Genomic DNA, 18483 nt, shown 5'->3' with positions numbered 1-18483 from the left:
TTTTGCCTAAACATAAGTGGATTGATCAAAATTAAACCTAATTATTGAAAATTAAGATTTAATCGAATTAAATAAAATAAGAAAATAGGGTGTAAACTGACAGATTTGCCCCTTTCCTAACAATTCTTAGAATTATATAACAGTCTCTGCTATTACCCTAGAACATGCGTGATCTTCCATGAATGATCTAGGGTTTCTCCGGTGCCCGTTTGATTGAAAAATGATTGTTTTCTTGTAGGGCTCGGCATGGCGATCGATTTGATATCAACTTCGAGCCACACGATCATGCGAGTTGAAATTTGGATGGATCTTGCAATGTTCTCATCGATAGTGTGCTCGTTCCTTGGTATTTTTCCGTGATTTCTTCACTAAATAACACTGAGTATGTTGTCACGCTCACGTGGAAAAAAAAGTAGATCGATTTCGTGCCCGGATAAGAATTTTGCAACTTTGGAATTTTTGCCTGAATTTGAATTTCTGGTGCCGAAATTTACAGTCACTTCAGTGGCTTTGTGTGTGAAATATGACTATTCATCATGTACGGGCTTTGGACTAGAGATAGCCTCAGGCCTTACGCATGCAATGGAATTAGTTTCACGTCGATCGGACTCGCGAGCACTGTGATTTGGCCGCTTGAGTGAGACGTGACATTGCTGATTTTTCTGCAACTTTCTTCAAGGATCAGCAACTTCTCTTTAGCTTTTCTTCTAGTTCGAGCGTCATCGTTGGGAGTACCACATATTGAAACGCTCGTCTCAATGAGACAAACACGCTCACAAAATTTGAGTACGATCCGACTAGGGACGAATGAGATATGGCCCCTAAAAATCACTATTCATGACTGTCCCTTTAATGGTCATTACTTGCAGTGTGGTCGCACGAGAATAGTGTGTGGCTCCTCTTGTTTTAGTCATTTACTCATAACATTGTCCTGGAGTGCCCGATTAAGCTGAAACGTGACCCATATGTTTCAGATCCAATGGCAGTAGTCTCATAGCTGTTTGATGCACTAAAAATATAGGTCTAGTTATGAGGTCCATTTCAGGGTGCTAGAGGTTGATTCTGCCGAAACTACTCCTCAGTCATCACTTCCTTAGACATGTTGAAATGTGATGAAACTTGACAAGAAGCTTTTTGGAGCCCTTATGAAGATCTTGACCAGTTCTGGGGCCATTCTCAGACCGTCAAACTTTCACTGTTTGTCATGCTTTATTGACCGACTTCTCCCTTTTCTTCTACATCGAGGACTCATGGTGCTGTAAATTATCTTCCAACATGCTTTGCTTCTCCCAAATTCAGTCCATACTTGGGAAGAAATGGATAAGATGTTCCACCAGCGCTTCTATGAGGTCGAGAGAGAAGTCCAATCCATCGAGCTTCTCACCTTGACCCAAGAGCCTGATGAACCTATAGACCAATTCATAGCAAGGTGGAGAAATTTAGCTGCTCGCCACCCCAATCCCATGTCTGAGAAGGAATCAGTCTAGACCTGCGTCTTAAACATGCGACCTGAGATCGCTCTACATGTTGAGGCCTCAAATCCAACCTCCATGTCAGAGTTCATTTCTAAGTATGTCCACATAGAGAGCTTGTCACGCCACCATGGTGGGTCATGTCAATCATCTTCAAGCTCAAGAAATAACCAGGGTAACAATAAAGATAACGCCTCAAGGTGGCAAGCAGCAACAATCATATAACCGGGTACCCCCACCTGCGAACCTTAATCAAGATTATTATTAGGCCAGACACAGAAATAAGGTTTACCCTTTTGAAAAAGAATGGGTTCCCATGTTACTCTGCATGTTGCTGGAATAGAACATGATCGAGTTTCCTGAGTCCAATTCCCTGATCAAGCTGGACTAGACACTCATGCAAATTATTATGCCTACCATCAAAGGATTAACCACTCCACGGAGGAAGTTACCTGCTCAAGGACATAATTGAGGGTCTGATTCAGAAGGATAAGATAAAACTAGTAGAGCAAAAGAAGGCATTCGGGTCAACAGAAGCTTCTCACATAGTGACAGTCCATGAGGAAGAGCCTGATCTCCTTCGCACCTTGTTCGCCATGATGCTTCAAGAAGGCCTCATCATGGAAGGTCAGTGAGGCAACCCAAGTGCCTCACTCAGGGAACTGAGAACCATTGGTGCCCATACCATCAGGTATGGGGCCACGACTTGAGCGAGTGCTCCAGTTTCCATGACATAGTTGCGAAGAAAATACAGGGATGCCCAAAACCCTGTAACGTTTTGGAAGGGGATCCACAAGTCACTATTTCATTAGTGCAAGAGGGCCTCCTGACACAAGACACGGGTAATGATGATTTAGATCCTGCTGAACCCTCAACTTCCCAACCATGAAGAGTCCACCATGCACGAAGCAGACTCAAATCATTGAAGCGAGACGCAGTTCGTCAAACTAAGGCTATTCAAAAACCTAGCGAGATGAACCAAGAACTTTCGATGAAAACTAGGAGAAGATGAAACCCAAGAGTTGCTTGAAGAAGGAGCAAGCCGCTCAGCAAGAGTTTCTTACGCCGCTTCCTCCCTTGCTGACCTTACAGGATTTCATCCCAGGTGCAATCATTCTTCCTCCTTCACCTCACCAAGATGATGTCCCTGAGCCATGTTCTGCTTGGGGCACGTCTAATGAGGGTGGCAACATTAAAAGCACCCCCCAATGATCTAAGCAGGGGAAAGACCAAAAAGGCTCTCTGCACATGTCAAACCCTGTCGACGACGTAAAAAGCTGCCAAGATTGGTCCAATGAGAGGATGACCTTACAAGTCCCTCACCTACTCACCCTTCTTCTTTTTCTTCTTCCCCTTCTTGTTTTATGTATTCTGTATGTACAACCTTGAAATGTCCAGACTTCGAGGCTCTTGATAGAGAAATCGAAGAAACCAATATAAGTAGGATGCATCGAAGGCAGCTAAGAAAGATACTAGCCCATGCGGCTGTATTCTTTACAGTTGTTGACACCTTGGAAGCTCGAGCCCAATCAGAGTCGTCTTCTTCTTCTGGGAAGCGCAAGAAGACAAAGCCAAAGAAACCCCAATGGTCCCTTGAGCCTGACTTTGAGCAGAGATTGAGACAATCTAGAGGACAAAGTTTTTATTCTCAGGAAGTCTATCACATGGTGAAAATCTCAGAGGCATCACCCAGCATGAGGAAAATGAGCATGAGGTCGGGGAAAATGCTACAACCTCCACCTCAGAAGGCAGACATCTTAAACTCTTCTAGTCCTCCATTTCTCCCTCTCCCAAATTCTAAAAAAATTTATCGATCCTCCAATTCCCTGAACCCATGGTGGACACAAGGGAGCATCAAGAAGGTCCTCATCAGGTATTGACCGTTTATGCAATAACTGAGTTGCATCTGTCCTAGGCACCTCAAAGTGAATTCCTTCGATTGGAAACTTTAGCTCTCCTCGAAGTTGATCCTTTCATTAGCAAATAAGATGAGGATACAAGAGCCACGTTTCATAGCAAAGCCTGACTAGCAGAGGAAATGTCAGGAGTATGTGTGTCCTCACTCGAGGTTAATGAGACGACCTTTCACTTTAATACCGCTTGCTCAAAAGATGATTTCCCGTTGCCGTTTACGAAAATGCTCATCGACTCCATAGCTCATTGTCAAATCCTCTCCTTCATTGATGGATACTTTGGATACAATCAGATACTGATGGCCCCAGAGGATGAAGAGGCCATTGCGTTCTTAACTCCAAAAGGGGATGCGTTTGGATTGAAGAATGCTGGTGCCACGTATCAGAAAGCAATGATGAGTATCTTCAAGGATATGATGCATAAAGAGGTCGAATGTTATGTGGATGACTTGGTGGTGAAGTCCAAAGAGAAAGATGCTCACATGAGAGATCTCGAAAAGGTGTTCAAACAGTTACACCTTCATCAACTCAAGATGAACTTGCTAAAATGTGCTTTTGGTGTGCGCTCAGGAAAATTCTTGGGGTTCATTATCAGACACCGAGCGCTGGAAGTTGAGCCCTTTAAGATCAAGGCTATCTTGGAAATGCCACACCAACTATGTTGTGAGAGCTGCGATCTCTGCAAGGGCAGATGGCTTATATCTGTGGGTTCATCTCGAACCTCTCAGGTCGTTGTAGACCCTTTACACAACTGTTAAAGAAGGATACCCCGTTCATATGAGATGAAGCATGTCAGGCAACGCTCGACAACATCAAACAGTATTTTCTCAATCCTCCAATACTCTCTACACCAATGTTGGGAAGGCTGACTTCTCTCGATGAGTCACTCGGAGCATTATTAGCATAAAACAATGACGAGCGGAAAGAGACCGCACTATACTATCTCAGCCGCAGAATGCAAGGGGTTGAGAGGAATTATCCCCTACAGAGAAGATGTGCTTGGCCTTAATCTTCGCAGTACAAAAGCTCCGTCACTATTTACTCGGTCATGGAGTGAAACTCATATCAAAGGCAGATCTTGTAAAGTTTCTCGTGAAACTCCCATGCTTGTCAGGACATCTTGCTAAGTGGGCATTATTGCTGATGGAATCCGACATCACATACGCACCACAAAAGGTTGTCAAGGGCCAAGGCTTAGTTGACTTCTCACAGCACATCCTATACCGACAAAATCTCCTTTATCAAGTAACTTTCCTTATGAAGAAGTAGTCTTTATAAAACTTGCTCACGCATGGGATATGTACTTCAATGTGGCTTCCAATCTAATCGTGGGGGTGTGGGGGCGTGTCACTGAAACTAGTTCTCATAACAAGGCAGAATATCAGGCCCTTATAATTGGGTTAGAGATTGCCTTTGATCTAGACTTGGAGCAGCTCAAAATCTATGGTGCCTCCGAGTTGGTCATTCGACAGGTTAAGGGGATCTACGACATGAGAAAGGACACTCTCAAGCCTTATTACTATACTGCAAAATCATATATGACTCAGTTTGATGTTGTATCCTTCACTCACATCCCCAGGAGATTAAACTTGCAGGCTGATGCCCTTGCAAAGCTTGGAGCTACAATTCAATTGTCCTCCCCAAGGCCTACACCTGTCTGGGTGGGAGAGTTGAAACACATTGACCTAACAACCGAGGTAGATGCAATATGATGAAAGAATCCTCTTTCCTGAGTGCCCGCCTTACCCCCGTTCAGAACACTCCTATCAGCCAAAGAGGTTATTAAAGCTGAACAGGAAATGGCAAGGAACCAAAGTACCAGGGACGAAAATCCAGAACCATAATTCTTCAATGCCATGTGTGCAGAAGTTGAGCAGATGGAAGATTGGAGAGAGCCAATCATCAATTTCATAAAGTATGGAAGACTGCCTGAAGATCGTGTCGAACGCAATCGTGTGCGTCGAATTTCTACCAAGTACGCCTTCCTTAAAGGGGATACTCTCTTCCGCCGATCTTTTGATGAAATTCTTCTCAGATGTGTAGATACACAAGAGGCAAATAAGGTGCTGGAGGAAGTACACTCAAGCATCTGTGGACTGCATCTGTCTGGCCCTAAGCTCTACTAATGGATATGTAGACTGGGGTACTATTGGCCTTCAATGATTGCCAACTCCTTAGACTATACCAAGAAGTGTCAGGTGTACCAAATGCACTCGAGCCTCAATCATCAGCCTCCGGAGCCCTTACATCCTACAGTGGCATCATGGCCCTTTTCACAATCGGTATCGACATTGTAGGGCCTTATCAACCCTCCTTCTGCAATGGTTCATGTCTTTATTTTGGCAGCGACAAATTATTTCTCCAAATGGGCTGAAGCAGTCCCACTTAAGCAAGTTCCTAGGGCTACGGTGGCCAATTTTATGCGACGTCACATCATATACCGGTTTGTGGTCCTGATAGAATTATATCAGACAACGGCTCTCAATTCCGAAGTCATCATAATGATCACCTGGTTAACTAGTTCGGTTTGGAGTGGAAGTACTCAACTATGTACCACCCTCGAGTGAATGGCTTAGCTGAGGCTTTTAATAAAACCTTGTGCAGTGTTTTAAGGAATTTAGTATCAAAGACAAAGAAGAATTGGCATGAGAAGCTTCCTGAAGCACTGTGGGCCTATCGTACTACCACACAAAACTCTACTAATTCTAATCCTTATTCCTTAGTTTATGGAGGTGAAGTAGTCTTACCCCTCGAGATTCAACTACCTTCGTTACGGGTCGCTATACATCAAGGGCTGACTAAAGATGAGAGAGTTAAGCTTTGCTATCAATAGTTGGAGCCACTTGATGAAAAGAAGCTAGAAGCTCAGTAGAAACTCGAACTCAACCAGGGGAGACTGAAGAGAGCCTTTGACAAGTTAGTCAAGGTTCACTCATTCACTCGTGGGGACTTTGTTCTAGCTCTTAAAAGGCCAATCGTCATGCATGGCCGGTGTAAAGGGAAGTTTGAACCTAAGTGGGAAGGCCCCTTTATAGTTAAAACAGTCTCGCCAGATGGGGCTTATATACTGGCACATCCTGATAGAGAGGAGGCGATGCCCCCAATCAATGGGCGATATCTGAAAAAGTATTATCTCTAATACCTTCTTTAAGGATCCAATGTGAGATCAAGAAAAATAAAGTAAAGTATAAAAGAGAAGGAAAGGAAAAAGAAGCAATACAGTTTGAACAAATTTAAATTCTTTTAATGCATTAGAAGAGCTTAACAGTTATAATCAAAGCCCATTATTAGGGAGGTTACCAATTTAGCATTTCTCTTGCATCTGAGGAAAAGAAGACGGTTGACCTTAAGCATTACTCTTGCATCTGAGGAAAAGAGAACAACTGACCCCCAGCATTGCTCTTCCATCTGAGGAAAAGATGACGTTTACATGCTAAAAGTGGCTCTCACAATAGGAGAAGGTGAAGCGCTTTGATCGAGTATATTAGACATACAAAGAAGGCTTCTCTGGCAAGGAACTGGCTTATGATGGAGAGCATACCCTGTTCACAGTGAATGCCCTTCCACAGAACAATATGGACTTCACTGTTGTGCTGGAGGACTTGGCTTCCAACAAGCTTCCTAAGCCAGGCCTTACCATTGGTTACCACCCTTTGCCTACCCAAGTCAACGCCGTGCAGGAACATCGCCGCCCTTGACTCAGTGTCATGCTCAACAACCTTCGCGTGCTAAGAATGACCACAGATGGGTATAACTTGCTAACATGCATGAGCAAATTGCAACCGCCGCACATGGCTAGCATCGTGCACATCATGACACTGGCCATGCGTGACTTAGGCACTGATAACTGTCACGAGAAACTAGAGTCGGCAGTGTTTTAAAGGACCAGCATCTGCTGTGCTTCTTGAGGGACCACACCGACTGTGTCTCCCAATGACCAATGCCGGCTGTGTTTCTAAAGTCTAGTGCAGGCTATTTTTCTAAGGCCCAGCGCCGACTGCATTTCTTGAGGGCCAACACCCGTTGTGTTTGGTGAGGGGCTAACACCGACTGTGTCCTCTATCGCCGTGCATGTTCGCTCGCGACAGGGACTCCCCGGCTTCCTCAAAACCCTTTGTCTCCCTGTGACCCTTCAATTCCCGTGACCCTTCGGTTGCCTCCCCGGTGACATTACACCATCCCAAGACCCCTCGTCTTCCTACGATGGATCGATTTCCTAACGACCCTTTGTTTCTCTGCTACTCTTCACCTTCTAAGCAACTGTTCGCCTCCCCGCGACTTCTCTATTTACCACCCAAAACTCCCCTCTCCTGTCGGAAACCTACTGTGACACCTCTCCCCTTCTTTCACACCACCAGAAAACTCGCGAAAAGTCAGGAAGTTTCTAGGCAGCCCCCTGCTGCAAATTCTGTCCTTTTTCCCCTTCCTTGGTACTCCAAAACCACTACCGAAATCCCAGCAAACTCTGATTTCCCTCAATTGCGGCAATTGTAACCCTCGTGAAGGTCCTTGCGTGCCTTGGCTGGTGATCCACCCTCTCAGCCGGAACCTTCTTGCCAGCAAATTCCTAAAGACTCCCTAATTCGTGTGCTTGTCGGAGTTCTCGCCAGAGCTCTCTCACCCTCACTGCTAAAAAGACATAGCCAATTTTCCTTCCGTAAAATGGTGAAATGGGGGATTACCCCCTTTATATAGGCAACGTTTTCCTCAAGTACCCCTCACAAATGAGGAATGACAGGCACATACTTGAGACCAAATGACGAAGGGCCGAACCAGGTCAGGCTCTGAACCAAGACCTGAATGAAGTTTTACCACCGCTGATGAAATTCCATGCATCAAAAACCAGGACCGGGTTGAGTTTTAAATCGAGGCTCGAAAAAGCCCAGCACCAGCTGAGTTCAGCATCGTCTCTGTAACCATTCCCAACACCGACTGTGTTCTTGAGATCCCAGCACTGTCCGTGTTTAGGGCCATCTTTGTAACCCATTCCCAGTGCTGGTTGTGTTCTTTAGAGCCCAGCATCGTCTGTGTTGAGTGCTGTCTCTGCAACTCATGCCCAGCACCGGTTGTGTTCTTGAAATTCCAGTGGTGATTGCGTTCTCGAGAGCTAGAGCCTGTTGTGCTCAGCGCTGGCTGTGTTCTCAAAGTCTGCCATGGCATGTATTACCACTGCGCACGTTCTTGCCGCGTGTGTTATCTTCGTTCACGCTGACGTCGCACGTGTCGATGCCGCTGCCGCCCATGGTCATCGCCGCCTGTGTTATGCTTCTCATGCTAACAACGTGCATGTGCTAGCACCTGGTTTCCACCATGCATGTCATACCACTATCCCCAGCGGAGTTGCACCCAAGCCGTAACTTGTCATCCCCAATGAAGTCTAGAGCAGGCCACTCTCCTTCATCCCCAATAGGAATCACATCGTACTACAGCCTATTATCCCCAGTGGAGTTGGGTGTATGCCAAGAGAGTCATGCTTACCCCTTTAATCCCCAGAGGGTCTTTCTTGTTTTGCACCATGCTACCTCATCCCCAAGGAGTCGGGTGACCTGTCATAAGCCTATTTCACCCTCAGGGAGTCATACTTGTCCCATAATCCCCAGTGAAGTCTTCTTTTGTCTATCATTTCCATCTAAACCCTTGCTATTCCAAGGAGTCAGATTGTCATCCCAATCTATTCCCCATGGAGCTCCACCTACATGGCGACCCACACAATGGTCTAGATGCACAACCCTAAACTGCATGGTCCGAACTATATGACCTTAAATTGCAGTGGATGTCTAGTTGCAAAACCTTAAACTGTATGGTCCTAGTTGCATGACTCTAAACTGCAAAGCCACGGTCCAGTTGTATGAACTTAAACCATTGTGCATGTCCTATAAGCATGACGTTAAAAGGCTTAGCATCATGGTCCAAACTATGTAACCTTAAACCGAAGCGGCGGTCTAGTTGCATGAACTTAGCTGCATGACTCTAAACTGCATAGCCACGGTCCAAGCTATGTGACCTAAAACCATAGTGCATGTCCTGATCGCATGACGTTAAACTGCTCTGCACAGGTCTAGGAGGCATGACAATAAATTCACCCTCACAAATGCGCACATGCCCTTTACGTGCATATTTACTCACGCGTTCCCTAACCGATCCGATCTTGTGCGTACACCACTTTCATCAAGTCCGCAGTAAATTCATCTTTCTTCACTGCCATTCATCATTTCCCAATGAGTATAACCCATGCTCATAAAATGGCGAGCCATCCCGCCATCCATACTCACCTTCTGCTAGGGGGTTGCCACTTTCCACCTTCCATTCATACACTATCCATCTTTCATGGGTAGCCTCGTGCCATTTCCCCAAATTGAGTCAAACCACCACCATACTCATTCCCTAGCCTACATAGACTGACATCCATCTCTAATACGGTCTAGTTGTATGACCTTAAACCATGGTGCACGTTCTGACCGCATGATGTTAAAAGGCTTCGCAAAAGTCCCGGAGGCTCGACCTTAAAGACGCCTTCACAAAAAAATAAAAAAAATAAAAAATAAAAAAAAAAGAAGAAGAAGAAGAGAAAAAAAAAGAATTACGAACATGGTGTACACCTGGTCAAGGGAATTCCATGAGTAAAAATGATGAATGGGCATGGTCACGAAACCATAAGTAAAAGAGTTCCGTGAATAAAAACCTGAGCACAGTGAAAACCTGAAAAGGGTGCCGTGAGTAAAACTGAAAGAATAAGGGTGGACATTGCCAAAAGGTCATGGGAAAAGAGCCAAAAATAAAAGCAGGTTGGTGAAAACCATATCTATGGTGCCACATCCCAAATCCAAGTGAAAACCTACGAAGGGCATTGGATCAATAACCAGTTTGATGCAGCATACCTCTCAAAGGCCACTTCGGCCAACATTCCAAAGAAAACCCCGGAGGTGATCACTTTGCTACCAGGACCCAAAAAGACAAGCATCAAGGAAAGATTTCGACAGCTTAAGTCCATTTTTTGAAAGGACTCAAAGGATAGAAAACTTGCCAAGAAGGCAAGACAAGTCTCATGAAGAAGTGCATCATTCCTAGGAGGTCACTAATGCACTCCAAGATGTTGAAGATTCTCCAAGAAGGATAAGTCAGCCATGACTTTGGACCTATTATGCAGCAATTAGGACTGAATCCTCATGGGTCAACTCACACAAAGAAGAGAGGTATTTTGATTGTTGAAACTGCTAGCAGTAGGCAAGGGCTATACCCAAAGCTGATCACCTCGATAAACTGAGGCAGTCTACCCGTCAAGGAATATTTGGTGCATAACGCAGACGATGCCAACAGAAGGCCCTTCAACAAACCATCCTGAATAAGCAAAATAAAATCCTCGAAACGTGGACCAAGACCAGAGGATACAAACAAACCCAGAACAAATGCTATGCCCTTCAGCATGACACTCGACTGCCATACAGGCTTGATTCTGACCAACGAGGTCGTTACAAAATCCTCAACAGTCAAAATCACAAACAGTCCACGCGAGGGTGAGGACTTTGATAGGATCCCTCAAAAAAGTCTCTTCTCCCACTACAGTCTCCACGGATGGGCCTACACATTGCATCCAAATGTCTGAGCATCTTAGTTACAACATTACATGGATATCTCCTCGGCGTTCACGTGGTCTTGTGGCTAGGAAGAAAAAAGGAATAAAGCTAAGGAAAGTTTTTGAATGTTGTCTTTCTCGTTTCTCTCGAAGCAAAACACTCGGCGGGGCAAGTTGTTTGAAGACATTTTTCAGCACCTTGGGTCCCCGATGCGAAATAAAGAGGAAGCAGGTCTATAACAATCCTAAACTTTAAAAAAAAAAGAAAAACTCTTTTTAGTATGATCGTTCATATAGGCATTATGGTCCTTAGGGACCATCATTACTTGTATATCGTTTTACCCTTCACTTTTCTTACCGTTTGCCATGTCCTTTAGTGGACGTGGGTTATAAGAATTAGAGGTTTACTATTAATGCTACACCTCATGTATGAGGTGGAGGTGTTTTACTGAAATTAAATAGGACGAAAGGTAAGACGTCGCCTAACAACTCCTTTCTCGCTCTCCCTCTTACAAACACAGTGAGCTCCTCTTTTTAGCCGAATTTTTATTGGAAGCTCCCTCTCAAATATTTTAGGTAAGTGACTTCATTATCTTGAAAAAATAATCCGTTCTTTTTAAAAATGAAATGAAATAATTACTTCTGCTTATTATCATGAATTTTAGGCGCGATAAATTTTATGCGCAAGCGACCTCATTATTTTGAAAAATGATCTTTTTAGTAACATTGTGATTTTTTATTTATGTTAGAAATTTTAAATGCTGTAAATTCTAAGAAATAAATTTCTTTATTTTTCTTGTCTATTGTTAGAAAATTTTAGATGCTGTAAAATTATTAGAAATAAATGTGATATTTCTGCTTTTAGTAAAATTATGAGATTTCTTTCTACTGTTTTTTGAATATTTAGACATTGTAAAATTCATTTGCAAATGACTGCCATATTATTTGAAAACTGATATTTTTTCATTTGATTATAGCATTGTCTGTGAAATGTTTATTTGCAAATTGACATCCCATAAATTGTAATAATTCCGTATTCTTGAATTTCTATAAGAGTTTTTCTATACATATTAGATTGGCGATTATGCTAGAATGTCTTTATGAACTGCTACCTTTCTAAAATTGAGCCCAAAATATTTGACTGGTTATTTTTGAAATGTTATTGAAAGTGAATGTTATTAATGGTTTCAGTGAAATTCATATTAATAATTTCAGTGATATGTTAAGTACATGATATTGCTGCTTTCAAATGTTTAAAGAGATTTAGAAATACTTTAAGTATGCAAGTGGACTCATCCGGTTCGTTTGTGAGGCATAAGTGGATCTATCTGGTACGCTGGTAGGGATTAAGTGGACTCATCCGGTACGCTGGTGACGTATAAGTACACCTGCAGGGATTACGTGGACCTATTTGGGACGCCGATAAGGATTAAGTGGACCCATCAGGACGCTGATGGGGTATATAGGTGACCTACTTGGGACGCCAGTAGTATATTTTGTGAAATATTTTGAATTATGCACTGACGTTAAAATCTTATACACATTTCAATTATTCGAATTATACTTAATTATGCATTTTTTAAAGTGAAACTGTTGATGCATTTTTAGTTAATAGATCTCCTTTTTGAAAATATTGATATCCTTCAACCATGACTATTTTTAGGATTATGATGATCACTTACTGAGTAGCCAAACTCATCAAATTATGGTAAACATTTTTTTTAGGATAACTGCGGTTTCATTTTAAGTGCTCGTCAGGATCAACTCTAGAAGATATTGTAGTCGTTCTTAAACTTTCTTTTGTTACTTTGTAAGAATTTGCCATTGTAAATTTGTCCTTAAAAGAGATGTATATATGTTTTGACTGTCACATCTTAGGAATATTAGTATTGTAAATTCTTGGGGCATGACAAGGTCAATAAAGCTCAGGCATATAGTGGAATTTTGGACAGTCTCGGAATTTCCCTAGAATGGGTGGAAATCTTTCAAAGGACTTCAAAAGGCCATTTGCCAAATTTCGTAGCAATCCGACATGGTTAAGACAGTGCAGACGAATAAAATATTTTCAAAAAAATCAACCTCTAGCACCCTGACTAAAACTCTATCTTTGGTACCTCAAATTGCTGTGGGACCACCACCATTGGATCTAGCATGGTCAAAACCTACGTTGGTAAAGTTTCAACTCAAACATATGTGTTAGAACAAAGATATGGGTGAAACATTAAAATGGGGTAGGCTGCACACTATTCACGTGTGCCCTCCCTGTACCAAAACACCATTAATGGTGACTGATTTTGCAGTCTCGGGCAGTGACTTTTGGGAGCTATATCTCACTCATTTTGACTCAAATCGCTCCCAAACATTTTGAAGTGTGTTCGTCTCGTCAAGATGAGCATTTTGATATGTGGCATGCCCCAGAATGATGCCTGAGCAAGGAGAAAATCTAGAGAGAAAATCGATCGTCATGCCAAGACCAATGAGAAAGTAACAAGGAGAAAACGAGCGTCGTAGCAACCCCGAATCACTCATGGAAGATCATGCACGTTTTAGGGCAGTAACAAGGACTATTTTGAAATTCCACGTATTGTTAGGAAAGGGCAAATGTCATTTTGAACCCTTTTTTTATATTTTTCTTTAATTCAAAATTGTAATTATTATCAATTAAGCTAGTTTTTTGCCATCCACCCATGTGTGGGCCCAATTCTATAAATACGTGCTAAACCTAATTGTTAAGGGACCCCTTCATTCTTCACATTCATGAATAAAATTTGAGATTTTTCCTTGAAATCGTGGGTGCATCTTGAAGAGAGAGAGAGGAGACAGAAGAAAAATGTTGATACCATTTGGTAAAGTAATTTTCTCTCTCATCTATCTCTTTCTCTCTCCTCCTCTCATCTATCTTTTTCTCTCTCCTCTTATTTATCTTTTTCTCTCTCCTCCTCTCATATAACTCTTTCTCTCTTCTCTCATCTATCTCTTTCTCTCTCCTTCTCTCATCTATCTCTTTTTCTCTCCTCTCATCTATTTCTTTCTCTCTCTTCTTGTGATCTATGTTTCTCCTTTTTTTTTTTTTTTGGTCCCTCTTCTCCAACATGCATGGCAGAGGGTCTTCGTTGTGTGTGCCTTTTGTTTTCTTCCTCCTTCTTTCTCCATGTTCCTTTTCTTTACCCTTCATGCACAATGAGGTCTATTGCCGGGCATGATGAATTCCTCTAGCATGCATAAAGTGGGCCGGGCCTTAACCCGTGGCAGGCTGAGCCACTATTTGAGTATCCTTTTCTCTTTGTCATGGAAGACAGAAGGTCATGGCAGTCCGTATTTTCTCTCGTCTCATCACCTCTGTTATGGACGGCTGAAGTTCATCACTGTCTGTGTCTTCTCTCTCCTCTTTTCTTCATCATGGATGGCTGAAGCTCGTCACCGTCTGTGTCTTCTCTCTCCATTTTTCTTTGTCATAGACGATGAAAGCTCATCGTCGTCCGTATCTTCTCTCTCACCATCTCTTTATCATGGACGACAGAAGCCCATTATCATCCATGTCTTCTCTCTCATCATATCTTCGTCATAGACAGAGGAAGCACATCGTTGTTCATGTTCTCATCCTCTCTCCCTCTTTTGTCATGGGTGGTGAAGGCATATCGCCGTTTGTGTTTTTCTTTGCCCTTCCTCTCTCTTCGTTAGGGACGGCAGAAGCTCATCGTCATCCATGTGCCTTCCTCTTTTCTCTCAACTGTCATGGACGGTGCAAGTCCATCGCCGTCCACGTTTCCCTTTTCTTTCTCTTCCTTTCTCTCTTCTCTCTCTTCTTTCTCAGTTCTTCTCTCGTCTTACTCTATCTTCCTCTCTCTTCTGCCTCTTCCTTCTCTTTCTACCTTTCTACCTTTTTCTTCTTTCTTTTTCCTTTCTTTTCCTTCTCCCATTCTATTCTTGTTTTCTCTTTCTCTCTTTCTTTTCTCTCTCCTTTTTCTCTCTTCTCTTTTCTTCCCCTTCTCTCTTCTTCTATTTTCTCTTTTGCCTTTTTTTCTTTTCCCTCTTCTTTCTTCTTCCTTTCTCATTTGACCAAGGGAGATTAGGACAAGCATTATCATGGTAGTCTTGTCGTCTAGCCATTGTACTGGTCAGAGTTACCGTGCCTATCTTACCCCACGACAGACTAGCCATCGTGTCAAGCTGTTTGGTATTGATACCATCGTCCAGTAGTAGTGATAGGTCCATACTTGATGATGCAAAACTTCCTAGACTTAGTCCATACAACATGACACTAAATTGCTCCGCGTCGATTCATACTGCATGACCCTAAACTGCTTAGCCTCGGTCCATAATGATAGACCCTAAACTGCTCTGCCTCGGTCCATACTACGTGACCCTAAACTGCTCAGCCTCGAGCCATACTGCATGACTTCAACTCCTCAGTCCCGGTCCTTACTGCATGATTCTAAATAGCACAGCCTCGATTCATATTGCATGACCCTAAACAGCGCAGCCTTGGTCCATTCTGCATGACCCAAAACTGCTTAGCCTCGGTCCATACTAGATCAAGATACACTGCTCAGCCTTGGTCCATACTGCATGACCCCAAATTGTTCAGCCGCGGTCCATACTGGATGATGCTAAACTGCTCAGCCTTGGTCCATATAGCTTGATGATAAACCGCTCAACCTTTGTCCTTACTGCATCATCTTAACCTGCTCAGCTTAGGTCAATATGCATGACCCTAAAGTTCTCAGCATCTATCTTTACTGCATGACCCTATACTGCTCAGCCTCGTTCCATACTACATGACCCTAAGCTGTTTAGCCTCGGTCCACACTGCATGACCCTTAACTTGTCAGCCTCGATCTCTACTGCATGACCCTAAGCTCCTTAGCCTTGATCCATAATGCCTGACCCTAAACAGCTTAGCCTTGGTTCATAATGCATGACCCTAAATTGCTCAGCCTCAGTCCATACTACTTCACCCAAAACTGCTCACCTTCGGTCCGTACTGGAAGAGCGTAAGTTGCTCAGCCTCGGTACATACTCAATGACCCTAAGCCAATCAGTCTCGGTCCATATTGCATGACCCTAAACTGCTCAGCATCGGTCCATACTGCATGACCCTAAATTGTTCAGCCTCGGTCAATACCGGATGATGCTAAATTGCTCAACCTCGATCCATTCTGCATCACGCTAACCTGCTCTGCCTCGGTCCGAAGCGTATACCCTAAACTGCTTAGCTTAAGTCCATGCTGCATGACCCTAAACTACTCAGCGTCGATCCATATTGCATGACCGTATACTACTCAGCCTTGATCCATACTAAATGACCCTAAACTGCTCAACCTTGGTCGATACTGCAAGACCCAAAATTGCTCAACTTTGGTCCATACTGGATGACCCTAAATTGTTCAGTATAGGTCCATACTTGATGATGCTAAACTTCTCAGACTTGGTCTATACAACATGGTTCTAAATTGCTCCGCGTCGATCCATACTAGATGACCATATACTGCTCAGCCTCAGTCCATACTGATTGACTCTAAACTGCTCAGCCTCGGTTAATACACGTGACCGAAACTGCTCAGCCTCGAGCCATACTACATGACCTTCAACTCCTCAAGCTTGGTCCTTACTGCATGATCCTAAACAGCACAGCCTCGATTCATATTGCATGACCCCCTAAACAGCGCAGCCTCGGACCATTCTGCATGACCTAAAACTGCTCAACCTCGATCCATACTCGATCAGCATACATTGCTCAGCCTCGATCCATACTCGATCAGCATACATTGCTCAGCCTCGGTCCATACTGTATGACCCTAAACTGTCCAGTCGTGGGCCATACTGGATGACGCTAAACTGCTCAGCCTTAGTCCATACAGCATGATGATAAACCTCTCAACCTTTGTCCTCACTGCATCATACTAACTTGCTCAGCTTAGGTCAATATGCATGACCCTAGAGTGCTCAGCATCGATCTGTATTGCATCACTCTATACTGCTCAGCCTCGTTCCATACTACATGCCCTTAGCCTAATGAGCCTCGGTCCACACTGCATGACCTTAAACTTCTCAGCCTCGATCTCTACTGCATGACCCTAAACTCCTTAGCCTCAGTCCATAATGCATGACCCTAAACTGCTCAGCCTTGGTTCATATTGCATGACCCTAAATTTCTCAGCCTCGGTCCATACTGCTTCACCCAAAACATCTCACCTTCGGTCCATACTGGAAGCATGTCAACTGCTTAGCCTCGTTCCATCCTGCTCTTCCTCGGCCCATACTAAACTACTCAGCATTGTTCCATACAACGTGACCCCTATACTGCTCAGCATCGGTCCATACCGCACGACCCTAAATTGCTCGACCTTGGTCTCTACAGCAGGATCCTAAACTTCTTCGCCTCGGTCAATACTGCATGACCCCATACTGTATGACCCTAAACAACTTAGCCTCGGTCTACACTAAATGACCTAAACTTGCTTAGCCTCGGTCCACAGTGCATGACTCTTAAATTCTCAGCCTCAGTACATACAGCATGCCCTAGATGTCTCAGCCTCGGTCCATGCTACATAACCTGAATTTCTCTCCCTTATACTATACTGCATGACCCTAAATTGCTCAGCCTCGATTCACAGTGCATGACCCTAAACCACTCAGCCTCGGTACATACTGTATGATCATATTGGGCCCCGCCTCAATCCATACTGCATGACCCTAAATTATTCAGCCTAGATCCATATTGCATGATCCTAAACTTCTCTCTACCACTGTTTAGACTTCTTGACTCTGAACTGCTCAACCTCAGTCCATACCCCATGACCCTAACCTCCTCTGCCTCGGTCCATACTAAATGCCCCGAAACTGCTAAGCCTTGGTCCATATTGCGTGAGCCTAATCTGCTCAGCCTTTGTCCATACTACATGACCCTAAACTGCGCAGTCTCAGTCCCTAGTAGTGGTCCCTGAACTGCTCATCCTCGTGCATATTGCAAGACCCTAAACTTCTCAGCTGCGGTCCATATTGCATGACGTTATACTACTCAGCATCGGTTGATTCTGCATGACCATAAACTGCTCAGCCTTTATCCATACTGAATGACTCGAAGCTGCTTTGCCTCGGTCCACCATAAGCTGCAGAGCCTCGGTCAAAACTGCATGACCCTGAACTGCTCTGCTTCCATACTGCATGACCCAAAACATCCCATGCCTCAATCCGTACTGCATGACCCTAAGCTGCTCAGCCTCCGTCCATACTGCATGACCAAAAACTGCTTAGCCATGGTCCATACTGCATGACCTTATATAGTTCAACCGTGGTCCATACTTCTTGACCCTAAATTTCTCAGCCTCGGTCTATATTGCATGATCCCTAACTCCTCAGCCTCAGTCCATACTGAATGACCCAAAATAGCTTAGCCTCGATCCACATTGCATGACCCAAAACAGCTCCGTCTCGGTCCATACTGCATGACCCTAAATCTTCAGCCTCGATCGATATAGCATGGCCCTAAACTGCAAAGCCTCCTTCTATACAACATTCCTAA

The 18483-nt window shown here is 43.8% G+C and overlaps 1 protein-coding gene across 1 annotated transcript; it reads left to right on the top strand.

The window, feature by feature from the left end:
* The first annotated feature begins 4683 nt into the window (after nt 1–4683).
* Nucleotides 4684–5511, top strand: LOC148783160 (uncharacterized). Its single transcript, XM_088859822.1, has 2 exons — nt 4684–5082; nt 5263–5511. The coding sequence occupies exons 1-2, from the start codon at nt 4684–4686 to the stop codon at nt 5509–5511; spliced, it is 648 nt and encodes a 215-aa protein (XP_088715948.1).
* The last annotated feature ends 12972 nt before the right edge of the window (nt 5512–18483 follow it).

This window comes from Amborella trichopoda, chromosome 2, assembly GCF_054954075.1.
Source record: "Amborella trichopoda isolate Santa Cruz 75 chromosome 2, AtrichopodaSantaCruz75HAP2 v2.0, whole genome shotgun sequence".
Classification (NCBI taxonomy): domain Eukaryota; kingdom Viridiplantae; phylum Streptophyta; class Magnoliopsida; order Amborellales; family Amborellaceae; genus Amborella; species Amborella trichopoda.
This window is presented reverse-complemented; position numbering and strand designations above follow the sequence as displayed.

What these genes read in the sequence shown, in the direction of transcription:
- LOC148783160 (XM_088859822.1), top strand. Translation starts at nt 4,684, where the DNA reads ATGTACTTCAATGTGGCTTCCAATCTAATCGTGGGGGTGTGGGGGCGT. An exon ending in ACATTGACCTAACAACCGAG is followed by an intron (nt 5,083 to 5,262) that starts GTAGATGCAATA and finishes GAAGTTGAGCAG; the next exon opens with ATGGAAGATTGGAGAGAGCC.